This window comes from Lagenorhynchus albirostris, chromosome 19, assembly GCF_949774975.1.
Source record: "Lagenorhynchus albirostris chromosome 19, mLagAlb1.1, whole genome shotgun sequence".
Lineage (NCBI taxonomy): Eukaryota > Metazoa > Chordata > Mammalia > Artiodactyla > Delphinidae > Lagenorhynchus > Lagenorhynchus albirostris.
Window position 1 is genome coordinate 25,640,305 of NC_083113.1, and position 18,158 is coordinate 25,658,462.

The following is an 18,158-nucleotide window of genomic DNA, read 5'->3' on the forward strand; positions in this document are numbered from 1 at the left end:
ATGTGACACCGTATGACTTCTGAAGCCCTTACAAAGCAACGTGGCTTCCTTCTGGCTCTTTCTCTCTTGGGCTGCTTACTCTTAGAACGTAGGTACTGTGTTGTGAGGAAGCCCGGGCCTCAGATGGAGGCCGCATGAGTGTCCTAACCGCCAAGACAGGCGCACATGGGAGTGAGTGAGCTTTCAGATGGTTCCAGCGCCCAGACTTCAAGTCCTCCAGCTGAGTCCCCAGGCATCATAGAGATGGGCCATCCGCACTGGGTCCTTTCTTTCTACAGTTCTGATCCACAGAAACCGTGAGAGACAGGGAAAGATTATTGTTGTTTAAGCCACTGCATTTGGGGGTAGTTTGTTATGCAGCAACAGATCCCTTGACCAGCCCCCTGCTCCTGTCCTCCCTCTTGCCTTATGCGCACAGCACCCTATACGTTTCTTCTTTGCATCTATCTCCACTGTCATTATGTCTATTTGCAAGTTTATGTGAGTACTGTTTCATTTCCCCACTGGATGTAAGCTCCATGAGGGCCAGAACCCTGTCTTGCTGTGTCTGTTTTGTCCTGGCAGTGAGCAGTGTGCCCAGTTCTGTGTTCAAAACACGAGGCTCAAACGAAGCTGGTGAGAGGCAGGGGCCAGCAACCTCAGGGCTGAGGCTGCAGCAACCTCAGGGCAGAATTCCAATACTTCCAGGAATCCCTTGGGCACCAGCAGGTGACAGGGAGTGAGGAGGTGCACCGGGATGGCTGGGGCCCTTGTGGGTGGCAGCAGATCCTGACGGCCACTGGAGCTGATGAACTTCAGACCCTGGTCCACTTGGCAGCTCCTCCCCCTGCCTGAGCATCCTTTGGTCTCTTCCCAGGCCATTGGACACAACTTGCTAATTCCTGCAGGGGCCTTGGTGGCCCCCACCACCCGGAGCGCTCTGTCCTGCTGCATGCTCCCAAGGTCCAGGGCGGTTAGACCTGTCAGACCCATTCCCACATGTGTCTCCTCCAGGAAGCCTCCCAGGATGGAGCCCTTTATATTTTGGATCACCCTTGTCACCTGACACAGGAAGGCTCCATTACCCGGTGGCCCTTGGTCAGCGCTAGGGGGAGGCAATGTAAAGTCCTCAGACCACCTCAAATGAATATAAGTTGACAAAGGCTCACGGGGTACACACAGAACAAGCAAACGCCCCCAGCATCTTCCCTTGAGACCTTTTCCCAATCTCCTCTGTTGGACCTTTCCTCTACCCATCACCATGGGTACCATGTTGGACCTTTCCTCTACCCATCACCATCAACCTGCATCTCGTGACAAGCAACAGAGACATCGCAGGAGGCACGGGAGTCACAGGCCTTCGCCTCCACCCATCCTTGGAGGTTTTCGCCCTGTCTCTTACCTCTGAGGTCTTCTCCCCACATCGTGAACTGGTTGGATGCCTGCTTGGCACCTTGTTTGGGGTCAGGGAGAGCCCGCTGGGTGACCCCTTCTCCTGCATAGTCCCTGTTTTCTTTCTTCTACTTTTCTATCTTGATGAAGATGTTGGCGGCTTTACGAGCCCACAGGAAGAAACAAACTGCGATTTGTATTTTGTGATTCTTGAAACAGCTTTCGTGTCCTTGGGACACTCTAGGAGTCACGGTCCCCACCCCACCCTGCCGCCAGCCTGCCTGTTGGGAGGCCAGCTAACCCTTGTACTGTGTCCTGCCAAGACGGTGCTTATGCAGACATGACTGAACTCTACAGACCAGCCTGGGAGGGAGGACGGCGGAGGGCTCTGAGAACGCTGTGGGCTCTGGGCACGAATGAAACTACACGGCAGGGGGTTGTTGGGGGCACTGCATCAGGGACTGACTGGGGGTTAGTCAAGGCAGCGTAGAACTCAGCCCCTCTTTCATCTGGGGCCCAGCGCCCTCCACCTAACTCTGCTTTTGTAGGACCCCTTTGTTCCTCCCTCCGCAAATGCTGACGCTTGCTTGGCTCACAAGCCACTCTGTTCAGCTACTTGAGAGTCTCCCCGTCTCCTGGTCTCTGGCCCGCAGAAGTGCTGGTGAATTTGCTCTTCCTGGAGGCCCCTTGGTGCCCGTTGTTAGTGGTGACTCAGGGCCGCGCTGCCCATTTCCCTGGAGGAGCGTCTTCTTAGAAAGGGATGGGCTGGCACTTCCCAGGTAGCTTTCTGCACCAACCCCGCCCTGGCAACTTCTAACACCTGTCTTGGTGGAATGGCTTCCCAGCCTTCTCAGATGGGGCTTCCGGGCAGCTGCAGCTTGCCTGAGCTTGCAGCCCAGCAGCAGCGTGGGCGTGGGAGGCGCCAGAGGGCCACGGGATCCCTGGCCTGCGGTGTGTCCCTCTCCAGGGAACCTCAGAACGTGGGCACAGAAGGGACTTAGCGCCTTGGTGGGCAGCAGAGGCGTCGAGGCACGGAGATGTGCCTTTCTGATGTGTCAGTCACGGCATCTGTATGATCCAGTGCCCCTCCTGTGGCCCCACTGGGAGGTGGCAGTGGCTGGCCGTGCTCAGGGGAGGAAACTGAACTAGGGTGGGCACTGAGCCAGGACTGTGCATCCATAGGTTGGTCAGCCAACGATGAAGGGGCCTGGGGCAAAGAACTCTGACCTGTTGGGGTGGCGTTAGCCAAACCAATCAGATTTGGACCAGATTAGAGAATACCGAAGGACTGGGCAGTTGAGAGCCAGAGGAGACCAGAGACGCCGCCAGGGAGATCCCAGGGTCGAAGCTGCTGCTGTTCCCATGCCACCTTGGGCAGCTCTGGACCTCGAGTCCTAATGGGTCACAACTGTGCTTCCCTCCAACACTGCCTCCGCCCTGCCCCATGGCTCCTACCTTGGCCACTGTCTGACCAAATACACCTGTGTTCAGTGTTTTTGTTTTTTTCTCTAAGTTTTATGGTTTCACACTGAGACCTATGGTCCACTTTGGGTTAACTTCTTTTGTATATGATGTGAGATATAGGTAGAGGTTTTATTTTTTGGCGAATGGATTTTCTACGTTGCATCATAAATTATCACAACCTTAGCGGCTTAAAATGAAACACATTTATTATCTCACAGTTTCTGTGGGTCAGGAGTCTGAGCACAGCTTAGCTGGGTCATCTTAGGGTCTCACTGGGCTTCAATCAGCGTGTTGGCTGGGCTGTCTTCTCATCTGGAGGCTTGACTGGAAAGAATTCATTTCTTTGCAGCTGGAGGACTGAGGGCCTTGGCTTCTTGCTGGTGACTTTCAGCTCCTAGAGGCCACCCAGTTCCTAGAGGTCTCCTGCAGTTCCTTGTCATGTGGGCTTTCTAAACACAGCTACTTGCTCCATCAAGCCAGCAGGGAGAGGCTGTGGAGCAAGTTGCCACAGGATGGAGTCTCATGCAACATAATGTAATCAGGGGAATGACATTCCTTGTCACTTTGCCATATTCCGTCGGTTAGAAGCAAGTCACAAGTCCCACCCACACTCAAGAGGATGGGTTTACACCAAGGTGTGAACACCAGGAGGCAAGGGTCATGCGGGGCCACCTAAGAGTCCTTCTGTCACACGGACATACCAGTTAATGAAAAGAACATCATTTCTTCATCGACTTGTCTTTGCACTTTTGTGAAAAATCAATTGACTATATTTGTGTGATTCTATTTTTGGACACTCTTCTGTTCCATTGATCTATGTGTCTATCCTTTGCCAGAAACATAATGTCCTGATTCTGTAGCTTTCTACTAAATCTGGAAATCTGGTAGTACGATTCCTCCAACTTTGTTGCTCTTTTTCTAGATTGTTTTTGGATATTCTAGGTTCTTTAGCTTTTCAACATAGGTTTTAGAATCAGTTTGCAAATTTTTACCAAAAAATCCTGCTGGAATTTTGATTGGAACTGCTCTGAATCTATACAAGTGATTTAAAAATTTGAAGGTTTGAGGGCTTCCCTGGTGACGCAGTGGTTGAGAGTCCGCCTGCCGATGCAGGGGACACGGGTTCGTGCCCCGGTCTGGGAAGATCCCACATGCCGCGGAGCGGCTGGGCCCGTGAGCCACAGCTACTGAGCCTGCGCGTCTGGAGCCTGTGCTCCGCAACAAGAGAGGCCTCGATAGTGAGAGGCCCGCGCACCGCGAAGAGTGGCCCCGCTTGCCACGACTAGAGAAAGCCCTCGCACAGAAACGAAGACCCAACATAGCAAAAATAAATAAATTAATTAACTCCTACCTCCAACATCTTTTAAAAAAAAAACAACAAAAAACAAGATATAAGACAAGTTCTATCGTCCCACTTAGTTCCCTCTGGGCCTCCCCTTGCCACCACTTTCTGATTGCTGTTCCCATAGGGTAGTTTTGTCTGTGCTAGAACTTCCCATACACGATTCATGCAGCGTGTACTTTTCGTCTGGCTTTTCTCACTCCATGTAACGACTGTGGGATTCATCCATACTGTTGCGTGCATCACCTGTACAGCCAGAATAGTATTGTCTGAGTATCTGCTGAGTAATATTCCACCATATGGATGTTCCACAATTAGTTTGGACACTTGGGCTGCTTCCTGTTTCGGCGATTAGAATAAGGCTGCTATAGATGTTCTTGTACAAGTCTTTGTGTGGACATATGTTTTCATTTTCTTCAGTAAATACCTAGGAAGAGAACTGCTAGGCCATAGGGTAGATACTCATCTAACTTTATAAGAAATTTCTGCTTGTTTTCTAAGGAAGCCTCAGTTTGTTCTTCCTGGTCTTGACCTCCTTTTCTCTGGATGAGAAAAAGAGATTCCAAGAATCAGCAAAGATTGGAGCTGTACAAGTCTTCAGAGGTCAGCCTCCGACCCCTCATCCTGAGATGGGGATCCAGGCCTGGGGAGGGGTGAAGTTTGTTCAAGGAACTCCTGTGAGACCTGGAAGAGCCAGAACTGGGACTGGTGGCTCCCGATAAACTTGCTCCTGGCTTCAGCCAGGTTGAGAGGGTGTCTGTTCTTGCAACCAAGTTTCTTGACAGAAACATATAAGAGAAGTGCAATCTCAGCCCCTGTGTACTACCCACATAGACTCACCCCAGACGGAATGGGAGATGCCAGCTGGGTAAGGGACCCAGGCCACAGCTCCCTGAGGGCAGAGGCTACGCCACCTTGTTCACAGCTGTGTGCTCCCTGTGCCGCAAGTAGAAGCTGCTAAATGAACAGACGGTACAAGCTGCCAGAGGCTGATGTGCTGAGGGGCAGGGGGCCTTCCTGGGAGACTTCCTGGAGGAGTGGCCTTGGAGCTGATGCCTGGAGAACTATCCCTCCCAAATCTCTCAGTGCTCTTATGTCCATGGGTCTGTCTCACAGGGGGCCAGACCAGTAGCAGTGTGGGCACTCACTGGTTTTACATACTGGGACACTGACACCCCGACAGGGGAAGGAACGGGCCTGAGGGAGGTCACAGCAGAGCTGGGACCAGAACTGGCGGGGGGCAGTCCTTGACCTGAGAGGAGATGGGCTTGGAGGCGGGAGAGATGGGGACTTCTGCCCTTACAGCCATCCAGATAGCAGCCTGCATGGGCCTGGGAGCGTGAGTTTCCGCTCTGGACAGCTGGTTGCAATTACCAAGTGCAGGAGGACAGGCAGGCAAGGGGGGTGCTGCCTCCAGAGAGGGGCTAGGGAAGGCAGGGCACTGAAAAAAGGCCCTGGAATGCAGGCCAGCTGGACGGCTCTTCCTTGAATGTTCCAGCTTAAAAAAAATGAAACTTCGCTACTTTTCTCTGGTCCACCAATTGGGCATGTGATTCTGAAGACCTCATACAATTTTTAAAGATAAGAAAAAAGTGTTCTTTTTCTTGGAAAGTGATGGACAAGTGCTCCTCTGTAGATTTGCTCTCCGGAGGTGTCTCCTGGGTTCCCCTGGGCAGGGCTGGCTGGTAAAGCCCCGGGGCACACAGGGTCCCACCCAGCTCCAGGGCTCAGGTGTGCACAGGAGTCCTGGAAACCGGCCCTTCTGATCTCTCTTTCTCTCCCCCACCCCCTTTTTTTTTTTTGCGGTGCGCGGGCCTCTCACTGCTGTAGCCTCTCCCGTTGCGGAGCACAGGCTCCGGACGCACAGGCTCAGCGGCCATGGCTCACGGGCCCAGCCGCTCCGCGGCATGTGGGATCTTCCTGGACCGGGGCACGAACCCGTGTCCCCTGAATCGGCAGGCGGACTGTCAACCACTGCGCCACCAGCGAAGCCAGCAGGCGGATTCTTAACCATTGCGCCACCAGGGAAGCCCATCCCCCACCCCCTTTTTTGAAGGGTCCTGGTCTGCTCTGTACAGAAGGAGGAGGGTGAAGCCTTCTTAAAGCCCATGGGAAGTCAAGCTCGTGGTTACCTTGGTGGTGTGGGGGGGGCACAGGGGGCTCCCGGAAGCTCACGTGCTCCGTTCCTTTGTCTGGGTGCTGGTGACATGGTATGATGGGTTTGGGAACACTCAGTGAGCCGTCTGTTTATGATGTGTGTGCTCTTCCCAAAAAGTTGAAAAAAGGACAAAGGAACTAAGCCCGCTTAATTAATAAGGGGCAGACAGCAGGCATTATCTTGCCAAACGGGGGTGACCGAGTGTATGATAGGGGAAACTGAGGCGCAGAGGAGTTAAGGAGTTCATACGCTGTCATGATTAGGAACGAATCTCTGCCCCTAGAAAAGCCACCTCGCCCCTTTCCCAAAGAGGAGCCAGTGGGTCTCCCTGATACCAGGGAAAGCCCTGGAACTCTGCGGTCACAGGCGGCAGGACGGAATCACTCCTTGGTCCTGGCTCTTCAGGGAGGAGACAAATGGAGGGCCAGAGGTGTTGCCGCAGAGGAGACCCAGCTCAGTCTTGGGGAAGATCTAGTCGTGACCATTTGGTGACAGACCACCACATGCTGCTGACTGGTGGGCCTCCCAGGAGACACCCTGGGGAGCCCAGCAGGGATTCCTCAGGCAGTGCCCTCCCTCCGCCACTCCCTTTACCCACTGCAGGAATGGAGCTGGGTTAGCCAGAAACTTAGGCCACGTTCCCGTTCCAAGAGCCAGGGAGGGCTGGAGCGAGGGTTGTCTGCAAGGTGCAGGAACAGGCTTGGAAAGGGCTTTTCCAAAAAGCAGAGCGTGCACCCCGGCTGGCCCCCCGCGGGCCCCCAGTTCAGGGAAAGAAGGCAGAACACATCCCTTAGGACGCAGCAAACCCTCTTCCCTGACCTCTCCAGCCTCCGCTGTGGCCTTCCTCTCCATGTGCTGTTCCTCTGCCAGGAACGCTCTTCCATTCACAGCCCCACCCTCTCTTCGTGGCTGATCCCATTCACCCCATTCGCACTTCTGTCTCTGGTCTCCTCGCCCAAATAGGCTGTCGGTCCCCCACCGTTGCCCATCCCAGCAGCAATGCAGTACTCAGAAGGGACTAGAGGTTGACATCAATGAAAGCATGCATGGACACCCAGCTGTGGCTTCCTGAGTCATTCAGTGGAGGGACGGAGTGTGGACACCTGGGTTCAAGTCTTGGCTCTGCAGGTCACAGGACGGGCCTGCCTCAGCTTCCACATCTGTAGAGTGGGGGAATCATTCTTGCCTGTCCCACTGGGCAGCTGCAGAGACTCATCCAAGGAGGAAGATGGTGGGGCGCTGTGGCTGGGACTGTGACGGACGCCTGGAAAGACCAAACAGATGAGGTCTGGGTTCAGTCTGGAGGGGGCTGTGGAGAAGGGAGGGGGTCGAGGCTCGTGTTGTCAAGTCACTTCCTGTTGCGAGGGTTCTCAGGGCCAGCCCCAGGCCGCAGACTTTCCTGGGGCTCACCACGACCCTGACGGGGGCTGCAGAGCCCCAGGGGTGGTTTAGGCTGGGACGATCATTCCGCTAAGCCTCAGATGGCAGCGGCAGATGGCCCCAAGCTGGTGGCAGGGGGCGGGGGGGTCGGGACGTCTGAGGTAGGCAGCCCCTCTGCGGCCGCCGGCTCTGTGGCAGACGAGGGCCTCCTCCCACCAGCTGTGCCAGTAGTCACCCTCCAGTGTCCCCACTCAGCACGACCTCCATCTGCGCGCGATGCTCAGGCTGGCCCTCAATGCCCACGTTCCTGGTCGGGGGCGAGAGAGCTGGAGGTGTCAGACGGCTGGAAACACTCTGAGAGGAGACCCCGCATCTCCCAGGGAGGCAGTGTATGAGACCTGGACGCAAGGCTTGCCTCACCCAACGGCTGATGGTCGCCGGAGCCCAAGCCTGCCGGCCTCTGCCCTGTGAAACGGGAGGTCTCCGCGTGGCGGACTCTTCCAGTCCTCAACGGCGTGCGCCGATCCTGCTGGGCTCCCAGGGCCCACCAGTGCCATGCAGGGCAGTGACTGGGGTCTGCGGGGCAAGCGCCGGGCTGCGGGAAGACCCTGGTTTGGTGGAAAGAGGCCCGTGTGCCTGGTGGGCGGCGGGCGCTCCCTTCTCTCTGTCCTTGTTCAGAAGTGTCCCAGGTAATTAGAGCCAGCTTCTGCCCGGCAGTGAGGACGCACAGCTGGGCTGGGGGTGGGGAGACCAAGCCAGTCCCAGCCGCTTGTCCCAGGAGGGAGGGGCCCCCTGGCTGCCCAGCTCTGCACTCTTCCGCCTCTGTGGGGCTTGGGATTTGGAAAACACTGAAGGTCAGATGAAGCCTGGAGGACGAGCCCTTCCTGGAGCCACCTGTGGGACTGAAGGGGGGTGTCAGGAAAGGGAGGGACTCGCAGGTGCCAGGCCCTTGTCTTAGGATTTTATCCCGGTGGCAACAACTCTTCATAGGGTGTCGGTGTGTTGAGGGCACCCCGGGATCCCCGGGGGTTCCAGACGCTGATCTCCCTAGTCTGGGGTGCGGCCTGGGCACGAGCATGTTTACAGCCCTTCCTCCAGATGACTCTGATGTGCCTCAGGATTGAAAGCCGCCAGCTGTGAGGGCAACATCCTCACTTCATTCACAGATGAGGGGACCAGCCTCATCTGAGAGGTTGCGTAACTTCCTCAAGGTCACACAGCAGGAAGTGCCAGAGAAGGGCCCACGCCCTCATCGCCAGGGCGGGAGGAGCATGGGCGCTTTGCAAAGGCCCCTTAGGGCTGTTTCTCACCTCCCCCAGCACTGTCCCAGGCACACAGCGGCGGCTTAGGGACAGGGGAGAGGGAGGCATCACAGAGGGGCTGGCAAGAGAGCACGCAGAGGATGCGGGTACTGGGGCTCCAGCTCTACCCCCGCCACTCACCACTGGGCCTCAGGTTCCTCAGCCTTAAAATGGGAAGAAGCGCCAGTGCCCTGCCCACCTTGGTGGGGAGGGGCACGTGTTGTACCCTCAGGAGGGGCTGGCAAGGGGAGAGGGACCCGCTGTCGTTGAGAGACCCTCTAGTCTGGGGAGGTCATGTGAGCAAAGCAGCTTCTGCAGCTCCTCGAGGCCAGCTGCGGGAGGCCCTCTCCTTCCTGCAGCCTTTTTTGGTGGCTGAAACCCTAGACTGATCCCGGAGCCAGACAGGCGGGCAGACAAGCGCATTCTTTTCAGGGGAGGCCCCCTCCTCCTCTCTCTGGAAGCCGGGAGCGGGGAGGGCAGGCCTGCCCAGGCCTGACCCCAGACTGGGTTTCAGACTGTGGGGCGAGTAGGGCTCCCTGGGGACTTGTGGGGCAAGCGGTGGGAGGGAAAGGCCCAAGGGCCCTAGTCTGCGGCTGGGAGTCATGTGGGAGGAGGTGGCAGGGGGCTGATTCCAGGAGCCCTGGGGCTCCTGGGCTGCAGCTCCAGCACTGGCTGTGGGCACTGATGCCCAGTTTCTGAGCAAATCCCTGCGTGCCCAGCCTCAGTTTCCCCGATGACTGTCACCAGCCCTGGAACTACAGATGTCACAAGACTGGAACCTGAGCTGTAAAAAAGGCTGCTTTCGGTTTTCAAAACCCATCAAAGGTCACTTTACTGCTGTGCGTCCCCCTAAATGAAGAGGAAGGCGGGTATGACGTGCACACAGGCATACTCTGGACGGCGCTTCTGCAGTGCTGGTCAACTTAAAAAAAAATAACGTGTTCCTGGCGTCCTCCCACAGGAACAGGGCTGGACACGGGCCCCACTACTCAGGAAGGTGGGAGGTGGGAGGCAGCTTCCTTCCACAGCCTCCCTCTGCCCAGCAGGCTGACAACCTTGACCCGGGTCACGAGCCTCCATTCTGCTCCCTGGGTGGGGGAGGGGGTCCATCTCGGGCGCCATTCTGGCTGCTAAGTCGCCCTGGCACAGCTGCCTCTCGGGGAGGTGGAATGGCTGCGGGAATTCAAACCCTGCCTCGTGGACACACGGGCTTTGAGCAGTGCGAGTCTCGGCATCGCCGGGCCTTGTCTCTTCTCCTGCAATATGGAGACCTCAAAGCAGCGGCTCCGCTGGTGTCCCTCTGGTTCCCTCTCTGCTGCGACACCAACGGGCTCTCCAGGGAGCCGAGCCTGTTAAGGGGAGCGATGTCCTCTCCAGGTCACAGCAGGACCTCTCTGCAGCCCTGCCGAGGCTCTGAGGAGGGTCTGGACCACACTCTGGGTGAGCCAGCAGGGACAGAGAAGAACATTCAGAATCCAGAAGACGAGATCGCTGAGCTTTTGGAGACACAAGATCTCTACCTTTGGGATGATCTGTAAGGGTGTGAACAGTTCCGTAAGTGCCCACAGCGCTGCTGGGCAGAGCCAGTCACCACAGTCACTGAGCGGGCTCTGTGTCAGGCAGTTCCTGGCCCATTTCTTCCTCACAACAGCCCTGGGCTAGGAAAGAGGATCCCATCACCGATCTCTTACCGGTGAGCACGCGGAAGGGTACGGAAGGTCTAACTCTGACGAAGCAGGCCTGGTCTCTGCCCAGCTAGGCAACGGAGCAAGGAAATTCACATCAGGGCATTTGTTAAGGCACAACCTCAAGAGGACGGAGGATGGGCTTCCCTGGTGGCGCAGTGGTTGAGAGTCCGCCTGCCGATGCAGGGGACACGGGTTTGTGCCCCGGTCCGGGAGGGTCCCACACGCAGCGGAGCGTTTGGGCCGCTGAGCCTGCGCGTCCGCAACGGGAGAGGCCCCAATAGTGAGAGGCCCGTGTACTGCAAAAAAAAGAGGATGGAGGATTCCAGGGAGGAGCCACCCTGCGTGAGGGTGTGGGTGGAGCCTCCTGAGGTTACTTGGAAACTGACTGGGGGGACGCTCCTGCAGTGCTGATGCTCTGGTCTTTGGGATCTTCCTAACGATACAATGAGCTTCCCTCATTTGATCTGCCAAGTGTAAGGACAGTGAAATGTATGTCACTCAAGACTCTTGGTAAACCCAACTTAAGGAAAAAGTGAAGTGTGTCAGGATAACAGGCACCTCGACATCTGAGGAAAGGCATGAGAGCCCTCAGGTTTCCATGACAACAGGAACCTGGAACTCATGCCACCAGGAATCATGCTGTCATGCTTCTGCTTCTCTCCCACTATAGACCAGCTCCTCCCCTGACCCAGGGCAGGAAGCAGCCTCCAACAGACCTGGGTGTGACACTCTGTAGCCTCCCCCACCACTACCAGAGGGGACAATTCCAAGGAGTGGTCCTGAGACTGGCCTTAGCTTGGCCAGGTGTCTGTCCCGGCCACCTGTGGGCAGGATGTCAGAGCACACTGCTTGGCTCAGCCTGGGGCAGGTGCCCATCCCTGGACCAGGTGGTGTTAGAGCCTTGACGTGAAGGGAGAATGGAGAGTAGTGAGTTCCAGGAGTGACTGCTGAGAATCTGATTTCCGAAGGCCTTGCTGGCTGCTAGATGCCGCTGTCAAGAAGGCACCATCCTCCAGTTCAATTGAGCAGACTTTATTCAGCACCTATTAAGTGCAAGGCACTGTGCTAGGTACTGTGGGAAATACAGAGAGTGAACACCGACAGCCCTGCCCACGAGGAGCTCACAGTCTAGAAAAGGAGGTAAGACACGGTACACAATCAGCTGCGGTGACACCAGCCAGAGTGGCAAGTGCCGAAAGCAAGACACAAATGCTATGGGGTCACAGAACACCATGAGGCTGCTTCTGTCAGAAGCTTTAGGCGAGGGTACAGAGGACGCAGGGCTGGGCCTTTGAGCGGGGAAGCCATTTGGGAGGAAGGGCATTTCTAGCAGAGAAGAGATGCACTCAGAGGTGGGAGCTCACAGGTAACAGAGGAGATTGGGTGGCTGCAGTGAGTGGGCAGGTGGGCTATACAAAGTGGGCAGTCAGGTACAACTGGGAGGTGGACAGCCAAGGATACTAAGCTCAGGGAGGTCTGAACTTGACGCTCTGGTCAAGAGAGCCACTGATCACTGAACAAGAAGAGGGGTGTGCAGAAATGTGTTCTTAGAAGATAAATCTAGCGGTTGTGGAGTCTGGGAGGGAGAGGGGGAAAGCTGAGAGGCGGGCTGACTGGTCAGAGGCTGACGCCCACACGGAGGCCATGAGAGTGTGACTGGGGGGCAGTGGTCAAAAAGGGACAAGGGTGGGCAAGGAGATCTTGTGGCGGGGGGGGGCAGGAAAGGAGAGCAAGGAACAGATGCAGGCCCAGTGTCTGGGGGACAGTGGGTCTGAAGATGTCCCAGGGCTTCTAGGTAGAGCTAGAAATGAACTCGTGAAGGGCAGGGCTGGAGCTGGGACTGGAAGCCATTGCAAAGAGGGGCGGTGGGAGTCAGGGAAGTGTGCTGGCCCCTAAGGGTGGTCCCTGGGCCACCCGCATGGGAACCATCCAGGGAGCTTGCTGAAGCTGCAGATTCCCAGGCTTTACTCCAGAGCTACTGCATAAACATCTCTGGGGGTAGTGCCCAGCAATCTGCATTTTTACTAATAGCTGCCCTCCCTGCTGTGAGTCCCATAGCTGGTCCAAGGTTTGAGAACCACCTGTTGAACTGGCCTTTAGGTAAAAGAAGGAAGAGGAATGAAGACTGTTTAGGAGTGAGGGAAATCTCAGAAAATAGGGAAATAAGGTCAACGATGTCATGCTACGGTCACTGAATGTGGACACGGAGATTAAGGATTGGGAAAAGGCCTCTGAATTTGGCAACTGGGCGGTCTCCGATGACTTTCCTAGACTATTCCCACGTGGTGGGGTGCAGGCCAAGTTTGCAGACAGGGGAGTGAAGAGTGGCAAGCGTGTGGGGGGGAAGTAGCGACAAACAGAGTTCCTTTCAGGTTATTTTAATCTCAAGGATCTGGAGGACATGGGGAATGATGGAAAGGTAGATAATGCAGAAATGGAGTCTGAGTAACTAACCAAACAAACTACCGTTGGGAGATGAGAGGAGATGGGCCCAGGGATGGATGGACGGACGGACGGAAGGAAGGACAGGTGGGGACGTGGAAGGGCTGGTGGGGAGGCGGAACTGGGGAGGGACCTCCAAAGGACGCGGTGTCTCAGAGGTGTGTGGGAGGCAGGCTGGGCCTGAGAGGGGGTGGTGCCCGGGCCCAGGGCCTGGGGGGAGGGGCACGGACCTGGCGGTGGCAGGGTGCGCTCAGAGCCTCAGGGGCTTCTATGCGTGGATCATATTCCCCACGTGCCACAATAAGCCCGGGCAATAAAGCAAAACCACCCCTCCTGTCACGGACACCAAAAGCTGCAACAGGCCCCCAGAGTCCCTGGAGACACAGCCATGGCCCGCTACGCCTGCCAGAACAATGCTGACCCTTCATCCAGGATGGCTGAGAGGCCTTCTTACTGTTCTTCCAGCTGGCAGCCTACAGGGTCTCAAACACCGGCTACTTGACAGAAAGGTCAAACCAGTCTTTCTTCTCCCAGAGGCGGCAGCCTGGGGCCTGGGGAAGAATGCAGGCCCAGGAATCACTCCGCATCACCACCTACTTATTCTTTAACCCTGGACAACCTCTCTGAGCAGCACACACCAGTCTACTGAATGAGGGTGGCATCCTCTGCCCTGCCACCTACTTCACTCATTCCATGGAATGCCATGGAATACGGGATGCAGAGCCACCGCACACGACAGCCCCCTGCAGCCCCAAGGCGTTACAGGAAGCACTGCTGCTGACACTCCCAAGGTGGTTTAGAACTCTCCCATGGGAGGCAGACCATCAAGAAATAGTTTACAGCATCAACACTGAGCCTAGTATTAAGAGGAGCCTGGGAACAAGTAACGGACTTTTTTTAATAATCGTTTGAAAATTGAATTGTAAAATATTAAATTTAACTAAATTTGATAGATTTAAGAACGAACCATGAATTGTTTCATTTACCAAGGTAAGTAAGTAATGCTTTTCTGACACTCCTCCCACTTGGTCTTCTATGTTCTTCCTTCCTGCAGCCGAGAAAGTGGAAAGGGGCAGGTAGAGCTCTCAGAAACAATACTAAGACCACAGAGGCTTACACAATTCATAGGTCAAAGGTCAAGTCACTTCTAGAGCCCAGAAAACTCCTGACCTCTAGGCCTAGCCAGCTCTACCTGGCATCAGTGGAGGCTCAGCCCCCTTCCAGGAAGACCTGTGGCTAAGTCCTGGCAATCAAGGTATGCCCTCTAGGTCCTTCTCTGAAACAGGAGAAGTGCTGGATTGGCAAGGCTGCTGGACAAAACCCTGACCCCAAAGGTCAGAGTCACTGCAAGACCCAACCCTCACACCTCTGCTGTTATTTTTAAAAACCACCAGTTGTGAAGCTGAGGCACAGGGGCTGGGACTAATGTCGCCTTCTGGCCTGCCTCGAGTCTTCCACCTCCACGTGCATAGCTGGGTGACTCGGGCAACCTGCCCCCTTGCTGACAAGCAGCTCCACAGTAGGATGCATCTTAAAGGCATCCAAGAGAAAACATGATTGAAGTACGACTTTGGCCACCTGGAGGACTCTGGACTCACCCCTCGAGGGATGCGGGGGTCAGACACGCCTGGAGGGAGCACTGGGGGGAGACACCTAGGTGTGCTCATGGCCAGCTAAGTTCCTTCACCGTGAAGAACGAACCAGCACCGAGTCCTCGGCAGCTGTTTCTGGGGACTGGGAGAGATGTGATCTACAAGGCAGACGTGAGACTGACCACGAGCAGCCAACGGAGAGAACAGGTATAAAATACGAAGCCCTTTGAAGGTCCAGAGAACAATAAAGATGTTAGGAATTAATTAGCCAGAAAAAGTATTTCACTGACACAGAATTTAGGCAACACTGAAAACACAACACTAAGATATCAGTTCTGAGAAAGACTCACAGACAGGAAGGGCAGCTTAGGAGGACACTAGAGAGACAAACACAGGAAAAATAAATATGGGGCTCTGGGTCCCCACAGAAGCTACTAATGCTGTTTACTGGCTTGGGTCATTCTTGAGAATAGAAAACCATTTTTTTGGCAAAGCTGCACAAACTTCACATGGCGGGTGGTCTCCCAAGGCTGTGGACACAAAATTACTCTAATGATGGGGCTCTTCACTAAACTTTCTCACATCCCACTAGTATCCTCAGAAGCTAATATGTGACTTCTAGAGTCAGTCAGGGACTGGCTGGTGAGTGTGTCTGAGCCCAGGACGAGGAATCCGGTCCACGGCTGTGGACTTGGGCGCGTCCAGACAGAGGGCACTCTGAGCCTCAGTTCCCTCTTCTGCAGGGTGGGAGGGGAGGAAGGGCTAGACTAAGTGAGCTCTCAAGTTTCTTCGGCTTGGATGTTCTGTGCGTCTAACGTTGCCCTGGTCATTAACAGCGGCTAGGCACAAGGTGCCATCTAGCGGCGCCACTTTTCACTCTCACAAATGGCTCCAATGAAAGACTCCAGAGGAGCAAAATTAACTCCTCGGGACTCTAATGCCAGGGCTGAGGGCAGAGGAGCTGGGAGGGGTGAGCACACTTCATGCTAGCGGATGTGACATAGTCATCTCAAGAAAATATAAGAGGTCTTGCCTTCCCTAAGAAAGCAACTCTTTTTTTATTTAGAAAGGCTAATCATATCCATTTGTCAATATTTTCAGCGTTAAGGAAAATAGTTTAAAAAACATAAAAATGTAAGTACACTCAAGAGTAACTGCTATTAAACAGTTCTGAACAGGCAGAAAATGTAGACTTTCCTTTTACAGAAAATGTTAAATCTGTAATAGCAGCATAATTTATATATAGAAAAAAGCTGGTTTTGAAAACCCAGATTTTTTTATACACAAAACATGTTTTTTTTCTATACACTACAACAGCATTTCCACTGGGAAATTGGTTTCTTCACATTTTGTCACTTCCTGCTGCCATGTGCAGATACTAGATTGAGTGCATCTTCAGCCCGGAGCCCCAGTTCCCGACGGCCTTCAGTCCAACACCATGGCGGAAAGCGCGTTCAGGTCTTTCATGTACGGATGAGCTGCCAAGATCTGGTCGATTTTCAGTCTTTGCTCTGAGTCAGGGAAGATCTTCAGAAGGGCTTCCCTTAGCTCGTTGGTTTCCGCAGAAGATCTCTGTGCTGGCATGGGCAGATTCTGCTGGATGTTGGGAAGGTTTGGCAAAAGTGGGAAGCGGGGCTGCTGAGGAAGCCAGTGGCTGGGTGGGGTGCCCTGAATCCGGGCTGGAGGCTGGTGGCCGGTGCTGGCTGCCTGGGTGCCAGGGACTCTGAAGTTGGGGTCAAACATGCCCACAGTTGGCAGGGCATTGAGTAGGGGCTGCATATCTCTGTGAACGGAAGCAAGTCCTGGTGAGCTGGGTTATGAGATAAACAAGAAATCTGTCTAAACATCTGCTGCTGACACCAAGGCTCAAGGAGCTGCTTGCTCTCTGGCCTCTGAAGGCAAGATAGAAGACTGCAGCCAAGGCAGGGATGGCAGCTGTCCACAGTGGGGCCCGTGAGGATGCCAATGACACCAATTCCCCATCAGTCATGACAGGGAATGCTAGCTCTTCATGAGCGACTCCACCTCCCTGGCCTGCTGCTGTGAGGACTAACCAGCTGCTTGGCTCTAAACCAGGGTGTACCAGAATCACCTGGAAGCTTTCAAAAGAACTGGAAACAGGGCCCTCCTCTCCTGCAGATTCTGATTCTCTGTGGAGCCTGGTTGACAGGGCTGAGAAAAAGGAAACCACTTTGGGCAGAGAGGCTGCCTCCCCAGCCCCCCAAGTCTGAGTGAGACATTGGTGCCCACAACTTGAATGCACGTGAGTGTGTATACAGCGTCCGTACTGTGAAAAAGCCTCCCACTTGACTCTGCCTTGCAGCTGAGAAATGGGGCTGCCTGAACACTTCTCCCAACTTCAAAAGCTCAGTCCCTCTGTGGGGGGAGCTATTACTAACTTCTTATTCAATTAGTTAACACTTTTGTGAAGAGCCATTAGGTGAGCAGGCAGGACTGACCCTGCTGCCAGGCTGCTGAGGCTGTAGAAGGAGCCGGAACTCTCCTTCCATTGTTTGACCCATGGGCCTTGATGCTTGCACACAGGCCTCAGGTCTTAAAGCCTAGCAGAGGATTTCCAAGTTCAGACTTCTGAAAGAAAATGAGACATGTGGACATTCAACAGGTGTTAAAAACGGCTGCCGTTCTCTTGGTGTCGGTAGAGAAGCAGGACCTTTGGGAACTAAGTCCTCATCTGTGTAATGAAACCCAAAGGCTCAAAAGAGAAATGATTCACAAGACCTGGGAGCTGAAATCATGCTGGTCTTGTGTGCAGAAGACAGCTCTGTGTGAACCACCTGTCCCCCCAAAGGATCCTGTTATAAATGGAAAGGATCAGCTATAGTCTCACTACCTTAAAAAGCTGGGGGAGCTGTGCGTCTGATTCCTTTCAGTTTAGACCTCCATAGCATCCCTGTGTAAACATCTGCTGAGAAATACACAGAAATGTAGCCTGTTTTACTTTAAAAAAGGGAAAAGGTCTATCACTGGGGAATATGATCTGCCTGCCACTCAGGCACACAGGACACTTTAGTTAACAGCGTCCATTACTTGAGAATTCTGAAAACAGAAACAACCACTAGCAACGTGTCTTTAAACACAAACAAACAAAAAACCCAAATCCACAACAAAGAAAACCTAAGCTATCAAATCAATTTCAGATAAATAGAGAATACTGGCTTCTCTATTAAGTGAGGTAGAAAGTAACACTTCCCCAGGCAGTGATTCCTGAAGAGTAAATAAATTAATATAAGCATAAAATATTCAAAGCAAATGATCTGGGAAAATGAACTTAAAAAAGATATTCAGACACACACCATGAACCCAAGCAGCATTCACTAATAAGTGACCACTAGCAAAATCTGCTTTGTCTTCTTAGACCTACAGAAAATCTGGCTCCCCATCCTCTCCTGGGATTAAAAC

At 54.2% G+C, this 18,158-nt stretch overlaps 1 protein-coding gene across 3 annotated transcripts in view; it reads right to left on the minus strand.

Moving 5' to 3' along the window:
- Positions 1–11,720: 11,720 nt before the first annotated feature.
- N4BP1 (NEDD4 binding protein 1) overlaps positions 11,721–18,158 on the minus strand; it is a 48,054-nt gene continuing 41,616 nt past the window's right edge. Inside the window, exons 7-8 of one of the 3 annotated variants that reach the window (XR_009537312.1) lie at positions 17,198–17,327; positions 16,387–16,521 (exon numbers count right to left, since the gene is read on the minus strand). Coding sequence is in view for 2 of the 3 variants with exons in the window: in XM_060132562.1 (XP_059988545.1) it covers positions 16,164–16,548 (385 nt within the window). In the remaining variant the exon portion in view is untranslated. Of the gene's footprint in view, positions 16,549–17,197; positions 17,328–18,158 lie in introns of all 3 variants that reach the window. The other 2 variants (XM_060132563.1, XM_060132562.1) reach the window with 2 other exon arrangements.